Source organism: Oncorhynchus nerka, linkage group LG22 (assembly GCF_034236695.1).
Source record: "Oncorhynchus nerka isolate Pitt River linkage group LG22, Oner_Uvic_2.0, whole genome shotgun sequence".
NCBI lineage: Eukaryota > Metazoa > Chordata > Actinopteri > Salmoniformes > Salmonidae > Oncorhynchus > Oncorhynchus nerka.
The window spans coordinates 83661259-83678676 of NC_088417.1; the positions used below are offsets into that span (position 1 = coordinate 83661259).

Sequence of the window (17418 nt, forward strand, 5' to 3'; positions counted from 1 at the left end):
CCACCCACAACCGCAAGGCTCTCCAGAGGGTGGTGCGGTCTGCGCAACGCATCACTGGGGCAAACTACCTGCCCTCCAGAACACCTACAGCACCCGATGTCACAGGAAGGCCAAAAAGATCATCAGGACAACAACAACCGAGCCACTGCCTGTTCACCCCGCTATCATCCAGAAGGCGAGGACAGTACAGGTGCATCAAAGCGATGACCAAGAGACTGAAAAACAGCTTCTATCTCAAGGCCATCAGACTGTTTAAATAGCTATCACTAGAGGCTGCTGCCTATATACAGAGACTTGAAATCATTGGCCACTTTAATAAATGGAAATAATGTTTACATATCGTGCATTACTCATCTCATATGGATATACTGCATTCTATATGTTTCTACTGTATCTTAGTCTATGCCGCTCTGACATTGTTTGTCCAAATATTTATATATTCTTAATTCCATTCCTTTAGATTTGTGTATATTGGGTATATGTTGTGAAATTGTTAGATATAGATCACAGAGGTTTAGATGGTACAAGGATTCTCTACATTATACTTGTTTTGTCACACTGAAAATTTGAATTTTTGAATACAGGAAATGGCGCAGTGATGTCTGTGTAGTGCACCGATAACAATTTGCCATTCATTTTCTGTTTACTATTCTAATATAGAATTTTCAATAAGGCATTTTAGATTTTTATTTTAACATTGCAATTTCATTGTGTGCATGAATCATACGCACTGTTAAAAAAACAAATGCATTTATCATTTTCACGTTCTTATTTAGCATCGCATTTTCAAACTGACACTGATCACCTTCCATAGACCAAGGTATTTTGTGAACCAGGAAACTCAGTTTTCTCTCAACAATTGAGTCTGAGCATAACTGCATACGAATTCACTAATGACGATGATGGATTTACACATATCGACGCATTTATTGGGATAGTGAGGGAATATAGAGAGCATCAGTAGATTTGGGTTACACTTGTCTTATAGTGAATACACTGCGGTAATGTAATATTTTAACTGTGTCCGTATAGCCTTACCATGTCAGGCATATTAATCTTGGCATTTGTGATATCTATTCTATCTCATAGATATTATGTCGGAGCAAGTGTCAGGTCTGCGAGGGATGAGGTGAATTTTGAGTCTGTAAATCTGAATGTAGACCTCTCTCGAGTACTCAAAAGAGTGAACGAACGTTTTTTGTCTGTGGCCATAGATGCGAGTCTCGTCGCTGAAGAGAAGTTCATGTACCTTTTAACGTGAGTATTACTACTTTTAACACAATTTACATGTATTTGTTTTATAAAACGATTGCCTTCAGTCTATTTTTTTAAACCCGCAGACTACCACTAGATTAGATTCAGTCAGGTTCTATAAATATTTTATCTCTGGAGAAACTAACTTACAGTTCAGAGAGACGTCTGGCGTATTCATTACGCCTATAATGATGTAAAACGTTTTTTTAAACAGAACGAAATGGGGAGAGACCTACCTGAATTTCCAACAGAAACTTGTTTTAGTTGCGAAACAACTGTTTGGACTAGTGATTACACCCCGGGGGTGTATTCATTAGATTCCGTTCTAAAACGTTTTGCAATACACAACAGTTTACTCTAGGAACCACCAAACAGAACGAGCTGAATGTGTCCAAGAGAAACTTTTGAAGTTTCCATTTGAAGTAAAAGTTTTTCAATGGAGAACATTTTGCATTGAAATCTGACTAATGAATACACCCCAGCTCAACTTAATCTTCCAAAACTGCATAAATTCTGAACTAAATCCACCAGGTCTCCAAAACTGAGGACATTGGCTCAAGCTTTATCCCCAGCATTTCTAAGATTTGGAGGGACAAGACAAGATTTCATGACCTTCAACCCTGCATTTTTACATTCAAATGAGTATCACAAAAACTCTGTTTTTGATGCAGGTAAATATGGCATACATTGTCACACATTTCAACTGCTTACTAGTCATATTACCACAGAGAGTCGTTTCATATATTTCACCAGCAGCTCTTGTGATGTCGGTGTGTGTGTGTGGTTTGATTGTGGTCACTCACTTCCGCAGCACAATTCCTGTTTTGCATTAATGACACTGAGAAGGAACAGTATGTTGATTCACACAGAGTCAGCTTGAATGCACACAGTGGACCAGGCAGATCTCAAACAATATCATGCGTTTGAGGTAAATCTTAGGTCATCAGCTTCTGAGTGACTCACAGCCACTTGGTTTCTGATTCCTGCTTTCTATTCTGCTGTCAGATGATCTCTGTGAAAGGCTGGAGCTGCCCCCAATACTGGAGGAGAGGCTGAAGCAGGAATGGGCTCTACAGGAAGTACTTCTCCAGAAAGAGGACTTGCAGAGGAAGTACCGGAGTGTAAAGTTCACAGGTACTGTATGAGCGATGGTTGTCATGCAGGGAGCATCAGTCTAGCTCACAATAGACTCTTGTTTAGCTAACCACCCATTTTCCCTTGAGCAAATAGTCTGAAAGAAGAAGAAAACAACATTTAAAATATTTGTTTTTTCCCTGGCAGAGTATGCAGTGGATCTACTGTACTCTTTTACAAACTGCTCTGGATTAGACCTCATCTTTGGGCTCAACGAGCTGCTCAGGACCACTGGCAACTCCTGGGACAGCAGCAATGCCAGGACCCTCATACAGTACTGTGAATCCAAACAGTACAGCATGGCCTGGGAGCTGGGCAATGGTAACAATTGCAGTTTGGTTCATTGATTGAATTGACTAAACAATTAAATAAACTAAGCAAAAACGTTAACGTCCTCTCACTATCAACTGCGTTTTATTTTCAGCAAACTTGATGTGTAAATATTTGTATATTTGTACTTATCCAGTTGCGGCCCACTTCTTGGAGGCAGGCCACTCGATTTAGTCTCTGCGTTATATTGGCATCGAACATGTCACCCTCCCTAGGAGAGTGAGTAACCTTGATAATTTGTTAAAACGAGAGGCTGCCTGGATCTTTCATTTAAAGACCCTTGCGCCCTTCGGTCTCAACGTGGACTTTGATCTGAAGCCATTCTTGTGATTATTGTGACTTTGCCATTGTAATTGTTTGTAAGCTTGTGTAGTAAAATTAATCTATGATCGTATGCTATCCATTTGTTGTTTGTATGCTGTTCTTTGTATGACATTTTAACATTTGATAATTAACCAATGATATTAGGCCACTCTTGGCCATGATTACAGACACCTGTGTCTTTTGACACTACATAAACGAGTCATCCCACAGTGTTTGTGATTATACCCTGATGAAGACAGCTTGGCTGTCGAAACGTTGGTAATTACATTTTTGCATCTGAGCTCCTAGAGTGTGCTGCTCTCTTTTATTTTCAAGTAAATATTTGTATGAACATAAGATTCAACAACTGAGACATAAACTGAACAAGTTCCACAGACGTGACTAACAGATGGATTATTGTGTCCCTGAACAAAGGGGGGTCAAAGTCAAAAGTAACACTCAGTATTGATGTGGCCACCAGCTGCATTAGGTACTGCAGTGCATCTCCTCCTCATGGACTGCACCAGATTTGCCAGTTCTTGCTGTGAGATGTTACCCCACTCTTCCACCAAGGCTCCTGCAAGTTCCCAGACACTGGGGGGAATGGCCCTAGCCCTCATCTTCCGATCCAACAGGTCCCAGACGTACTCAATGGGATTGGATTGAGATCCGGGCTCTTCGCTGGCCATGGCTGGACACTGACATTCCTGTCTTGCAGGAAATCATGTGCAGAACGAGCAGTATGGCTGGTGGCATCAGGATGAGCCTGCAGGAGGGTACCACATGAGGGGGGGGGGGGGGATGTAACGCACATTGTTGAGATTGCCTGAAATGACAACAAGCTCAGTCCGATGATGCTGTGACACACCGCCTCAGACCATGACAAACCCTCCACCTCCAAATCAATCCCACTCCAGAGTACAGGCCTTGGTGTAACGCTCATTCCTTCGATAAACGCGAATCCGACCATCACCCCTGGTGAGACAAAACCGTGACTCGTCAGTGAAGAGCACTTTTTGCCAGTCCTGTCTGGTCCAGTGATCTGTGCTGTGGGTTTCTGCCCATAGGTGATGTTTGGTGAGGACAGGGTTTGTACCCATAGGCGACATTGTTGCCAGTGATGTCTGGTGAGGACCTGCCTTACAACAGGCCTACAAGCCCCGAGTCCAGCCTCTCTCAGCCTATTGAGGACAGTCTTAGCACTGATGGAGGGATTGTGCGTTCCTGCTGTAACTCGGGCAGTTGTTGCCATCATGTACCTGTCCCGCAGGTGTGATGTTTGGATGTACCGATCCTGTGCAGCTGTTGTTACACGTGGTCTGCCACTGCGAGGACGATCAGCTGTCCGTCCTGTCTACCTGTAGTGCTGTCTTAGGTGTCTCACAGTACGGACATTACAATTTATTGCCTTGGCCACATCTGCAGTCCTCATGCCTCCTTGCAGCATGCTTAAGGCACGCAGATAAACAGGGACCCTGGGCATTTTTCTTTTGGTGTTTTTCAGATTCAGTAGAAAGGCCTCTTTTTAGTGTCCTAAGTTTTCATAACTGTGACCTTAATTGCATACCGTCTGTAAGCTGTTAGTGTCTTAATGACCGTTCCGCAGGTGCATGTTGATGAATTGTTTATGGTTCATTGAGCAAGCATGGGAAGCAGTGTTTAAACCCTTTACAATGAGCATCTGTGAAGTTATTTGGATTTTTACAAATTATCTTTGAAAGACAGGGTCCTGAAAAAGGGATGTTTCTTTTTTTGCTGAGTTTATGTCAGCTTCACACCAATGCAATGGCAACACATATTACAACTCCTCAAGGACAAGTCAGACTTTTTGATGTTATGTCCATTCTGGTCCTCTAAAAATCCTGTCTCCATTCATATCAGAGCCCAACAGTTATGAGAAGAAGGCAGGGATCCGGGTGAACGGATACCAGCTGGGCCAAGACTTCATTCAACTCAGGGGGATTCTGCGGGAATCCAAACTTTACCATGACACTGGACTCTATGGACCAGACATTAGCCAACCTCGAGACCACCGGAGAGACTTACTGGAGGGGTGAGAGTTTGTCCCTTTTATGTAGCCTATACATAAGGTAGCCCCAATATAGTCATATTTGACATGCTGGTGTATTTAGCTAAGGCAATAGTATTGGAAGTCTCCTTGGTCAAAGTAAGAAACATATTTTCCCAAACATGAAATGTCATTGCTAACTAGAAAACGACTAAGACAAAGAAAGTATGAATTATTATTAATTAAAAGGATATTCTACAATTGAATTATGACATGACGTGCATACCTGTCTATATTCATGACTGAATATCACTTCCAATGCAGTAGGAGACTAATCCCTGAATAATAGGCCACTTGATTTAGACTGGTTTGTCCAGTTTATGGGCGTTTTCTGTCTTTTCACAGTCGTATTATACAAAAGGGTCAGAGTTGTATTACTGCTTCTCTCATTTTCCTCTGGCTACTGCATGTCTATACCCAAGACTGTGGTTCAAACCTAAACTGTTAATTATAACAACTCATTAGTCTCTCATCTCAACAGCACAAAGTAAATCAAACATTTTCAGGCTCTTTTCCCTATTGGGAGAACTACTTAAAAAAAAAAGTTTGAACACCTACTCATTCCAAGCTTTTTCTTTATTTTTACTTTTTTCTACATTGTAGAATAATATTGAAGACATCAAAACTATGAAATAACATAGAATCATGTAGTAACCTAAAAAGTGTTAATCAAATCCAAATATATTTTATATTTGAGATTCTTCAAAGTAGCCACCCTTTGCCTTTATGACAGCTTTGCACACTCTTGGCATTCTCTCAACCAGTTTCATGAGGTAGTTTCCTGGAATGCCTTTGTTAAAATTAGATTTGTGGAATTTCTTTCTTTCTTATTGTGTTTGTACCAATCAGTTGTTTTGAGCATACAGAATATATACTTTTTTGGTAAAAGATCAACTCCATATTATGGCAAGAACAGCTCAAATAAGCAAAGAGAAACAACAGTCCATCATTACTTTAAGAAATGAATGTCAGTCAATACAGACAATTTCAAGAAATTTGAAAGTTTCTTCAAGTGCAGTCGCAAATACCATGAAGCGCTATGATGAAACTGGCTCTCATAAGGACCACCACAGGAAAGGAAGACCCAGAGTTACCTCAAATCAAATTTTATTTGTCACATACACATGGTTAGCAGATGTCAGTGCGAGTGTAGCGAAATGCTTGTGCTTCTAGTTCCGACAATGCAGTAATAACCAACAAGTAATCTAGCTAACAATTCCAAAACTACTACCTTATAGACACAAGTGTAAGGGGATAAAGAATATGTACATAAAGATATATGAATGAGTGATGGTACAGAGCGGCATAGGCAAGATACAGTAGATGGTATTGAGTGCAGTATATACATATGAGTATGTAAACAAAGTGGCATAGTTAAAGTGGCTAGTGATACATGTATTACATAAGGATGCAGTAGATGATATAGAGTACAGTATATACGTATACATATGAGATGAATAATGTAGGGTATGTAAACATTATATTAGGTAGCATTGTTTAAAGTGGCTAGTGATATATTTTACATCATTTCCCATCAATTCAAATTATTAAAGTGGCTGGAGTTGAGTCAGTGTGTTGGCAGCAGCCACTCAATGTTAGTGGTGGCTGTTTAACAGTCTGATGGCCTTGAGATAGAAGCTGTTTTTCAGTCTCTCGGTCCCAGCTTTGATGCACCTGTACTGACCTCGCCTTCTGGATGATAGCGGGGTGAACAGGCAGTGGCTCGGGTGGTTGTTGTCCTTGATGATCTTTATGGCCTTCCTGCGACATCGGGTCGTGTAGGTGTCCTGGAGGGCAGGTAGTTTGCCCCCGGTGATGCGTTGTGCAGACCTCACTACCCTCTGGAGAGCCTTACGGTTGTGGGCGGAGCAGTTGCCGTACCAGGCGGTGATACAGCCCGACAGGATGCTCTCGATTGTGCATCTGTAGAAGTTTGTGAGTGCTTTTGGTGACAAGCCAAATTTCTTCAGCCTCCTGAGGTTGAAGAGGCGCTGCTGCCTGTATGGGTGGACCAATTCAGTTTGTCTGTGATGTGTGCGCCGAGGAACTTAAAACTTACTACCCTCTCCACTACTGTTCCTTCGATGTGGATAGGGGGGTGTTCCCTCTGCTGTTTCCTGAAGTCCACAATCATCTCCTTAGTTTTGTTGACGTTGAGTGTGAGGTTATTTTCCTGACACCACACTCCGAGGGCCCTCACCTCCTCCCTGTAGGCTGTCTCGTCGTTGTTGGTAATCAAGCCTACCACTGTTGTGTCGTCCGCAAACTTGATGATTGAGTTGGAGGCGTGCGTGGCCACGCAGTCGTGGGTGAACAGGGAGTACAGGAGAGGGCTCAGAACGCACCCTTGTGGGGCCCCAGTGTTGAGGATCAGCGGGGTGGAGATGTTGTTGCCTACCCTCACCACCTGGGGGTGGCCCGTCAGGAAGTCCAGTACCCAGTTGCACAGGGCGGGGTTGAGACCCAGGGTCTCGAGCTTGGAGGGCACTATGGTGTTAAATACCGAGCTGTAGTCGATGAACAGCATTCTCACATAGGTATTCCTCTTATCCAGATGGGTTAGGGCAGTGTGCAATGTGGTTGAGATTGCATCGTCTGTGGACCTATTTGGCCGGTAAGCAAATTGGAGTGGGTCTAGGGTGTCAGGTAGGGTGGAGGTGATATGGTCCTTGACTAGTCTCTCAAAGCACTTCATGATGTTTGAAGTGAGTGCTACGGGGCGGTATTCGTTTAGCTCAGTTACCTTAGCTTTCTTGGGAACAGGAACAATGGTGGCCCTTTTGAAGCATGTGGGAACAACAGACTGGGATAGGGATTGATTGAATATGTCCGTAAACACACCAGCCAGCTGGTCTGCGCATGCTCTGAGGGCGCGGCTGGGGATGCCGTCTGGGCCTGCAGCCTTGCGAGGGTTGACACGTTTAAATGTTTTCCTCACGTAGGCTGCAGTGAAGGAGAGTCTGCATGTTGTAGTTGCGGGCAGTGTCAGTGGCATTGTATTGTCCTCAAAGCGGGCAAAAAAGTTATTTAGTCTGCCTGGGAGCAAGACATCCTGGTCCGTGACGGTGCTGGTTTTCTTTTTGTAATCCGTGATTGACTGTAGACCCTGCCACATACTTCTTCTGTCTGAGCCGTTGAATTGAGATTCTACTTGGTCTCTATACTGACGCTTAGCTTGTTTGATTGCCTTGCGGAGGGAATAGTTACACTGTTTGTATTCGGTCATGTTTCCAGTCACCTTGCCCTGATTAAAAGCAGTGGTTCGCGCTTTCAGTTTCACGCGAATGCTGCCATCAATCCACGGTTTCTGGTTTGGGAATGTTTTAATAGTTGCTATGGGAACGACATCTTCAACGCACGTTCTAATGAACTCGCTCACCGAATCAGCGTATTCGTCAATGTTGTCTGACGCAATACGGAACATATCCCATTCCACGTGATGGAAGCAGTCTTGGAGTGTGGAATCAGATTGGTCGGACCAGCGTTGAACAGACCTCAGCGCAGGAGCTTCTTGTTTTAGTTTCTGTCTGTAGGCAGGGATCAACAAAATGGAGTCGTGGTCAGCTTTTCCGAAAGGAGGGCGGGGCAGGGCCTTATATGCGTCGCGGAAGTTGGAATAGCAATGATACAAGGTTTTTCCAGCCCTGGTTGCGCAATCGATATGCTGATAAAATTTAGGGAGTCTTGTTTTCAGATTAGCCTTGTTAAAATTGCTTGGATTTCATCAACCTTGTTGTCAAGAGACTGGACATTGGCGAGGAGAATGCTAGGGGGTGGTGCACGATGTATCCGTGCTGCAGAGGACAAGTTCAGTAGAGTTAACTGCACCTCAGATTGCAGCCCAAATAAATGCTTCACAGAGTTCAAGTAACAGACAGATCTCAACATCAACTGTTCAGAGGAGACTGCGTGAATCAGGCCTCAATGTAAAATTGCTGCAAAGAAACCACAACTAAAGGACCCCAATAAGAAGAAGACTTGCTTGGGCCAAGAATCATGAGCAATGAACATTAGACCGGTGGCAATCTGTCCTTTGGTCTGATGAGTCTAAATTTGATATTTTTGGTTCCAACCGCCGTGTCTTTGTGACACAGAGTATGTGAACGGATGATCTCTGCATGTGTGGTTCCCACCGTGAAGCATGGAGGAGGAGGTGTGATGGTGCTTTGCTGGTGACACTGTTTGTGATTTATTTCTAATTCAAGGCATACTTAACCAGCATGGCTCCCACATCATTCTGCAGCGATACGCCATTCCACCTGCTTAGTGGGACTATCAGTTGTTTTTCAACAGGACAATGACCCAACACACCTCCAGGCTTTGTAAAGGCTATTTGACCAAGAAGGAAAGTGATGGAATGCTGCATCAGATGACCTGGCCTCCACAATCAACCAACCTCAACCTAATTGAGATGGTTTGGGATGAGTTGTACCGCAGACTGAAGGAAAAGCAGCCAACAAGTGCTCAGCATATTTGGGGACTCCTTCAAGACGGTTGAAATAGAATTCCAGGGGAATCTGGTTGAGATAATGCCAAGAGTGTGCAAAGCTGTCATCAAAGCAAAGGGTGGCTAGAAATATATTTTGATTTGTTTAACACTTTTTTGGTTTCCATATGTGTTATTTCATAGTTATGGCTTCACTATTATTCTACAATGTAGAAACTACTAAAAAACTAAGAAAACCCTTGAATAAGTAGATGTGTTCAAAATTTTGACTGATATATCAAAATTATCAGTTTCTCTGGTTTTACTATTTATAGGTATTTGTTTGGGTAACATTATTATTTTTTGTTTTATTCTATAAACTACTGACAACATTTCTCCCAAATTCCAAATAAAAATATTGCCATTTAGAGCATTTATTTGCAGAAAATGGCAACTGGACAAAATAACAGCAATGCTCTAAATGACCATTTTTCTTTGTGAGAAATTATGTCACTAGTTTATAGAATAAAAAAATAATGTTCATTTTACCCAAACACATACATATAAATAATAAAACCAGAGAAACTGATACTTTTGCAGTGGTCTCTTAATTTTTTCCAGAGCTGTATATAAAAAATATTGAACAATCATATCCTATTTACTTTTCATAGGTTCTTGGAAAGTGGGGCAGAAGCAATTGACGCATGCACCTGGCACCAGTAAGTTGAACTGTCTGTTCTCACCTGGCACACAGTGATGGATCAGATGTCACATGTTGCTGCTTTTCACTTTGACACAGACACTGAACAAACACAGGGTTAGTGTATTAGTGTGCTTGTAAGGTTGGGCATGTGGGTTTGTCACAAGGGGAAAGAGGAACTGTTTGTAAATGCTTGCACTAACCAGACTTCACATGAGTCTGTCAGATGAGGGATGTACTTTTCAGTCGGAACACCATAGAATATGTAACTTTTTTTTCCTTCCATTTTTTAATTCCAGACATTTTAATGATACATATACAGCACCAGTCAAAAGTCTGAACACACCTTCATATTCAAGGGTTTTTCTTCATTTTTTACTATTTTCTACATTGTAGAATAGTAGTGAAGACATCAAAACTATGAAATAACATATGGAATCGTGTAGTAACCAAAAAAGTGTTAAACAAATCTAAATATATTTTAGATTCTTCAAAGTAGCCACCCTTTGCCTTGATGGCAGCTTTGCACACTCTTGGCATTCTTTAAACCAGCTTCGTCTTGATGGAGTTCCCACATATGCTGAGCACTTGTTGGCTGCTTTTCCTTCACTCTGCGGTCTAACTCATCCCAAACCTTCTCAATTGGGTTGAGGTCGGTTGATTGTGGAGGCCAGGTCATCCGATGCAGCACTCCTTCACTCTCCTTCTTGGTCTACCTGCCCTCCAGGACACCTACACCATCCAATGTCACAGGAAGGCCAAAAAGATCAAGGACAACAACCACCCGAGCCACTGCCTGTTCACCCCGCTATCATCCAGAAGGCGAGGTCAATACAGGTGCATCAAAGTGGAGACAGAAGCTGTTTTTCAGTCTCTCAATCTCAAGGCCATCAGACTGTTAAACAGCCATCACTAACATTGAGTGGCTGCTGCTAACATACTGACTCGTCTTGTGCCACTTTAATAATGAAAAATGGATGTAATAAATGTATCACTAGCCACTTTAAACAATGCCACTTTACATAATGTTTACCCTACATTACTCATCTCATATGTATATACTGTACTCTATACCATCTACTGCATCTTGCCTATGCCGTTCGGCCATCGCTCATTCATATATTTTTGTGTATATATTCTTATTCATTCCTTTACACTTGTGTGTATAAGGTAGTTGTTGTGAAATTGTTAGGTTAGATTACTTGTTAGATATTACTGCATGGTCGGAACTAGAAGCTCAAGCATTTCGCCACACTCGCATTAACATCTGCTAACCATGTGTATGTGACAAATAAAATTTGATTTGATTTGACTGTCATTTCTCTTTGCTCCTTTGAGCTGTTCTTGCCATAATATGGATTTGGTCTTTTACCAAATAGGGCTATCTTCGGTATACCACCCCTACCTTGTCACAACACAAAAGATCGGTACAAACGCATTAAGAAGGAAAGGAATTCCACAAAGTAAATGTTAACAAGGCACACGTTCATTGAAATGCATTCCAGGTGATTACCTCATAAAGCTGGTTGAGAGAATACCAAGAGTGTGCAAAGCTGTCAAGGCAAAGGTTGGCTGCTATGAAGAATCTCAAATATAAAATATATTTTGATTGGTTTTACACTTTTTTTTTTGGTTGCTACTTGTTTCCATGTGTGTTATTTAATAGTTTTGATGTCTTCACTATTATTCTACAATGTATAAAAAATAAAGAAAAACCCTTGAATGTGTTGGACTAGTACTGTATGTTTCTGTCATGTCACTTTAATTTTTTTATTTAACTAGGCAAGTCAGTTAAGAACAAATTCTTATTTTCAATGATGGCCTAGGAACAGTGGGTTAACTGCCTGTTCAGGGGCAGAACGACAGTTTTGTACCTTGTCAGCTCGGGGGTTTGAACTTGCAACCTTCCGGTTACTAGTCCAACGCTCTAACCACTAGGCTACCCTGCTGCCCCAAATTTGAAGAACTGATCTTTAATCGACTACTCTGTATTTTTATTAGTTACTATGTCAACGGAAGACACACATCTTTAAAAGATTTCCTAGACCCTGAGGTGCTAAACACTTTAGCCCTGAAAACACATGAAGTCATGGAGGTAATGAAAAGATGTGGAAGTACGTGTCTAATCATAGTATATAAGATATTTTTCATTTTATAGATGAGTGCCAGTGCACAGCAATTTCACAGGAAATAAAAATGTGTATGTTTTATATTTCAGTAAAGGCAATTAACTGGTTGTCCGGTGTCTTGTATCCTCAGACCGTTGATCTGGCGTCCCCTGGGAAGAAGGTGTGGCTTGGAGAGACTAGTTCTGCCTATGGAGGCGGGGCTAAGGGGCTGTCTGACACATTTGTCGCTGGATTCATGTGAGTGTCTGTGAGGACAGAAAGATAGACCCATTCAGAATCATACCCTGATACCACTTGAGCCGGAGTGATAATTTTAGTCTGACTTAGTCTGGATGTTGTAACAGGCAGCCTACTCATGCTGGCCAGACTCATGGCGCTCCACTGTGGGAAGAGAGACTATAGACAGCCTAGCTTTGCACGCTCAGTGCACTAGCAGCAGTTGAGTCAATTATGTTTTTAGTCTACTCTCATGGAAGGGAATCTGCTATTTGGGAATGTGGATTTCATTGAATTTATAGGTCACCTGTCAGCCTGCATCTCAAGATCAATCTTTCAACCATGCCCTGTTCCAGGAATACTTACAATAGTAGTCTTGCCACAAAAATGCATGTCCCATGATGTATCCAACATTGACTTAATCCAGTGTGAGGGAAGTATTTTCTTACAAGGGATTACATCTAATGTAATTCTCATTGAGCATGAATACGGTTGATTGTTTCTAGATCAGATGATATGTGGCTGAATCTCATTATTGTCCCAAAAAATGTTATAGTGTCTTGAAACAGTACTGCAGGGGTAGGCAACCCTGTTCCTGGAATGCTGCAGGTACTGCAGGATTTTGTTTCAACTAGGCACCACACCTGACCAACTGAGCTAATTGATCAGTTCAGTGAATTTCTAAATTCAACACACCTGGTCCTCCTGGTTGGTTAAATCCAAAACATGAAGTGCCTGCGGCACTCCAGGACCAGGGTGGCCTACCCCTGCAGTACTGTATTTGTGGTGTAAAATAACTCTTTAATGATTACAGGTGGCTGGATAAACTGGGCCTTGGTGCAAAGCTTGGTTTAGATGTTGTAATCAGGCAGGTTTTGATTGGATCTGGGACTTACCATCTGGTAGATGATAACCTCGATCCACTTCCTGTAAGAGAAATTCTTGTTTATTCTCCTCATGTCTTTTGAATTCCTGAAAAAACGGCAATGATCCAATTAAGTATTTTTTAAATTGAAAAAAATGGTCTATTCTAGGAATATTCAATTTTTCTATATATAGTAAATTATCTGGTTTATATTTGTATCACTTTGGCAGGATTACTGGCTATCAGTTCTGTACAAGAGCCTTGTTGGACCAGAGGTGCTGAGTATAGAAGCCTTTTCCATTTTGGGAAAGACGAAAAGAGTACGGGTCTACCTACACTGCACTAACAAGAAAAGGTATTTCACAATCTAGCTGTATTAAAGATGGAATCCGCATTAGACGAAACAGGTGAAGAACCTCAGGCAGCATGTTTAAAAAAAATCCAGCACATTCTGCTGTTCTATAACGCGTGCAATGTGACAGAAAGTTTTCGCTGTTTGCAGTAACTTCCTTGTTGTAGTGTCTCAAACGGATGTGGGAGTTTCACCAATTATGCATTCCAGCTTTAAGATGCGAGACAACAACTTGTGTTTGTGAGACAACCATCCTGCCTGTCCCTCAATTTTCTCTTCCTCTCTTCTCCAGTACAAACTACAAAATTGGAGCAGTCACATTGTTTGCTCTGAACCTGAGTAAGAGCCCTGCGAGGATCGCTGTGCCTGCCATGGTCTCTAACAGCACTGTAGAGGCCTTCGTTCTTCAGTCTGAACAGCCTGGCGAGGAGGGACTCTACTCGAAGTAGGCTACCATTAATCTTTATTCCCATCAATGGGGCCACTAACCTTAAGTTTGTTGCTTGAACCTTTTTTCTGTCTTTTTATTATTATTATTGTAATTTTTATTTTTATTGAACCTTTATTTAATTAGGCAAGTCAGTTAAGAACAAATTCTTATTTACAATGACAGCCCACCCCGGCCAAACCCGGACAATGCTGGGCCAATTATGTGCCGCCCTATGGGACTGCCAATCATGGCCCGATGTGATACAGTCTGGAATCGAACCAGGGACTTTAGCAATGCCTCTTGCACTGAAATGCAGTGCCTTAGACCACTGCGACACTCGGGAACCCTGTACAAGGAAGTGTTACCTGTTTCTGCTTTTGTCTTGCCTTGTAACATTGTCAGTGTAAACAATACCATGCTAAAAAACTATAAAGGAGACTATCTGTGTGCTGTGATCTCCAGGTCTGTGAAACTCAATGGAGAGGTGTTGAAGATGGTGGATGACCGAACTCTTCCATCACTCCAGGGAACTCCTCTTGCTGCAGGAGAACATCTCAGACTCCCTGGTTATTCCTTTGCCTTCTATCTCCTCAGCGAGGCCCAGGCACTGGCCTGCCGATGACCCCAACTGGAGAGAAGGACTTGAGAAGATGGATGTATATTCACTGTCTAGACTAAGAGGGAAACACTTGACTATTACTCTAAACACTGCTGTATGTTTTTGCCAAAGAATGTTAAAAAGGTGAATGTGGTGAAAGGATTCAATATATTTTTTAAATAACGTTGTTTTCAGCTACAGAGCCAGTCAAACATTCCTTCAAGACTATTGGAAAATCATTTCAGGTGAAGCTGGTTGAGAGAATGCCAAGCGTGTGCAAAGCTGTCATCAAGGCAAAGTGTGGCTATTTTGAAGATTCTCAAATCTAAAATATATTTTGATTTGTTTAAAAAAAAGAATGGTTACTACATGATTCCGTATCAGTTATTTCATAGTTTTGATGTCTTCACTATTATTCTACAATGTAGAAAATAGTAAATATAAAGAAAAACCCTTGAATGAGTATGTGTGTCCAAACTTGTACTATACATATATAATATATATATATTTCAGTTGAAGTCGGGAAGTTTACATACACTTAGGTTAGAGTCATTAAAACTCGTTTTTCAACCACTCCACAAATTTTGTGTAAACAAATATAGTTTTGGCAAGTCGGTTCGGATGAAAGAAATCACTGTATCACAATTCCAGTGGTTCAGAAGTTTACATACACTAAATTGACTGTGCCTTTAAACGGCAAATAAAAATCCAGAAAATGATGTCATGGCTTTAGAAGCTTCTGATAGGCTAATTGACTTATTTTAAGTCAATTGGAGGTGTACCTGTGGATGTATTTCAAGGCCTACCATCAAACTCAGTGCCCCTTTGCTTGACATCATGGGAAAATCAAAAGAAATCAGCCAAGACATCAGAAAAAAAATTGTAGAACTCCACAAGTCTGGTTCATCCTTGGGAGCAATTTCCAAACACCTGAAGGTACCACGTTCATCTGTGCAAACAATAGTACGCAAGCATAAACACCATGGGACCACGCAGCCGTCATACCGCTCAGGAAGGAGACGCGTTCTGTCTCCTAGACATTAACGTATTTTTGTGCAAAAAGTGCAAATCAATCCCAGAACAACAGCAAAGGACCTTGTGAAGATGCTGGAGTAAAAGGGTAAAAGTATCTCTATCCATATTAAAACAAGTCGCATATCGACATAATCTTAAAGGCCGATCAGCAAGGAAGAAGCAACTGCTCCAAAACCTGCCATAAAAAAGCCAGACTACAGTTTGCAACTGCACATGAGGACAAAGATCGTACTTTTTGGAGAAATGTCCTCTGGTCTGATGAAACAAATAGAACTGTTTGGTCATAATGACCTTCGTAATGTTTGGAGGAAAAAGGGGGAGGCTTGCAAGCCGAATAACACCATCCCAACCGTGAAGCACGGGGGTGGCAGCAGCATGTTGTGGGTGCTTTGCTGCAGGAGGGACTGGTGCACTTCACAAACTAGATGGCATTGAAGGAAGGAAAATGATGTGGATATATTGAAGCAACATCTCAAGACATCAGTCAGGAAGTTAAAGTTTGGTCAAAAATGGGTCTTCCAAATGGACAATGACTCCAAGCATACTTCCAAAGTTGTGGCAAAATGGCTTACGAACAACAAAATCAAGGTATTGGAGTGGCCATCACAAAGCCCTGACCTCAATCCCATAGAAAAATTGTGGACAGAACTGAAAAAGCATGTGCGAGCAAGGAGGCCTACAAACCTGACTCATTTACACCAGCTCTGTCAGGAGGAATGGGCCAACATTCACCCAACTTATTGTGGGAAGCTTGTGGAAGGCTACCTGAAACGTTTGACCCAAGTTCAACAATTTAAAGGCAATGCTACCAAGTACTGATTGAGTGTATGTAAACTTCTGACCCACTGGGAATGTGATGAAAGAAATAAAAGCTGAAATAAATCAGTCACTCTACTATTATTCTGACATTTCACATTCTTAAAATAAAGTGGTGCTCCTAACTGACCTAAAACCGGGAATCTTTAATAGGATTAAATGTCAGGAATTGTGAAAAACTGAGTTTAAATGTATGTAAACTTCCGACTACACACATATATACCAATGTTGTTTAGGCAATACTTAATTAATGTACAATTATGTTTCATATTTGATCCCAAAACCCTGACACTAAACACAACTTGTTTACATTCTGTTTACAGTTAATAGTTGAATTTTGCAATTTTCTATTTTGGTACACTGGGATACAACTCTATTATAAACTTTTTGTTTTTAATATCTTTGTACAAAATGATTTTTGAAGAGAAAATAAATGCAGTAATGAATTCAAAGCGTGTCATGCTATAACGTTCATATTCTTTGTTTAATATTCTCTTAATACCATTATTTAACTTAATTTGAATCAGTGAGGGTCATTAATGCAGACTTTATACAAAGAACAGGCAGTAGAACCACCAGCTCCTGTCTGACAACACTAACATGGACGTTGATATGTCGCTGACAGATCCTTTACTCCTCCTGTTCCTCATTGTGTGTGTGATAATGTAACAGGTATTTTATAGTCCATGTATCCTGCTGGGTCGGGGTAGATGACTGTAACATCTATTTCACCTAAAATGAATCACAGACATGGGGTATTCA

At 41.4% G+C, this 17418-nt stretch overlaps 1 protein-coding gene across 4 annotated transcripts; it reads left to right on the forward strand.

The window, feature by feature from the left end:
- Window positions 1-827: 827 nt before the first annotated feature.
- On the forward strand, window positions 828-15268 carry LOC115105879 (heparanase-like). Of its 4 annotated transcripts, none has more exons than XM_029628343.2 (13): window positions 828-1001; window positions 1215-1257; window positions 1786-1925; window positions 2260-2388; window positions 2536-2709; window positions 4903-5074; window positions 10187-10234; window positions 12217-12310; window positions 12475-12581; window positions 13375-13489; window positions 13656-13780; window positions 14070-14222; window positions 14670-15170. In XM_029628343.2, the coding sequence occupies exons 2-13, from the start codon at window positions 1244-1246 to the stop codon at window positions 14827-14829; spliced, it is 1431 nt and encodes a 476-aa protein (XP_029484203.1). In that variant the 5' UTR covers window positions 828-1001; window positions 1215-1243; the 3' UTR covers window positions 14830-15170. The 4 variants fall into 4 exon arrangements, with proteins under 4 accessions (XP_029484203.1, XP_029484199.1, XP_029484200.1 ...); XM_029628342.2 differs by lacking the exon at window positions 828-1001 and adding an exon at window positions 1085-1129; XM_029628339.2 differs by having other exon boundaries at window positions 828-1257; window positions 14670-15268.
- The last annotated feature ends 2150 nt before the right edge of the window (window positions 15269-17418 follow it).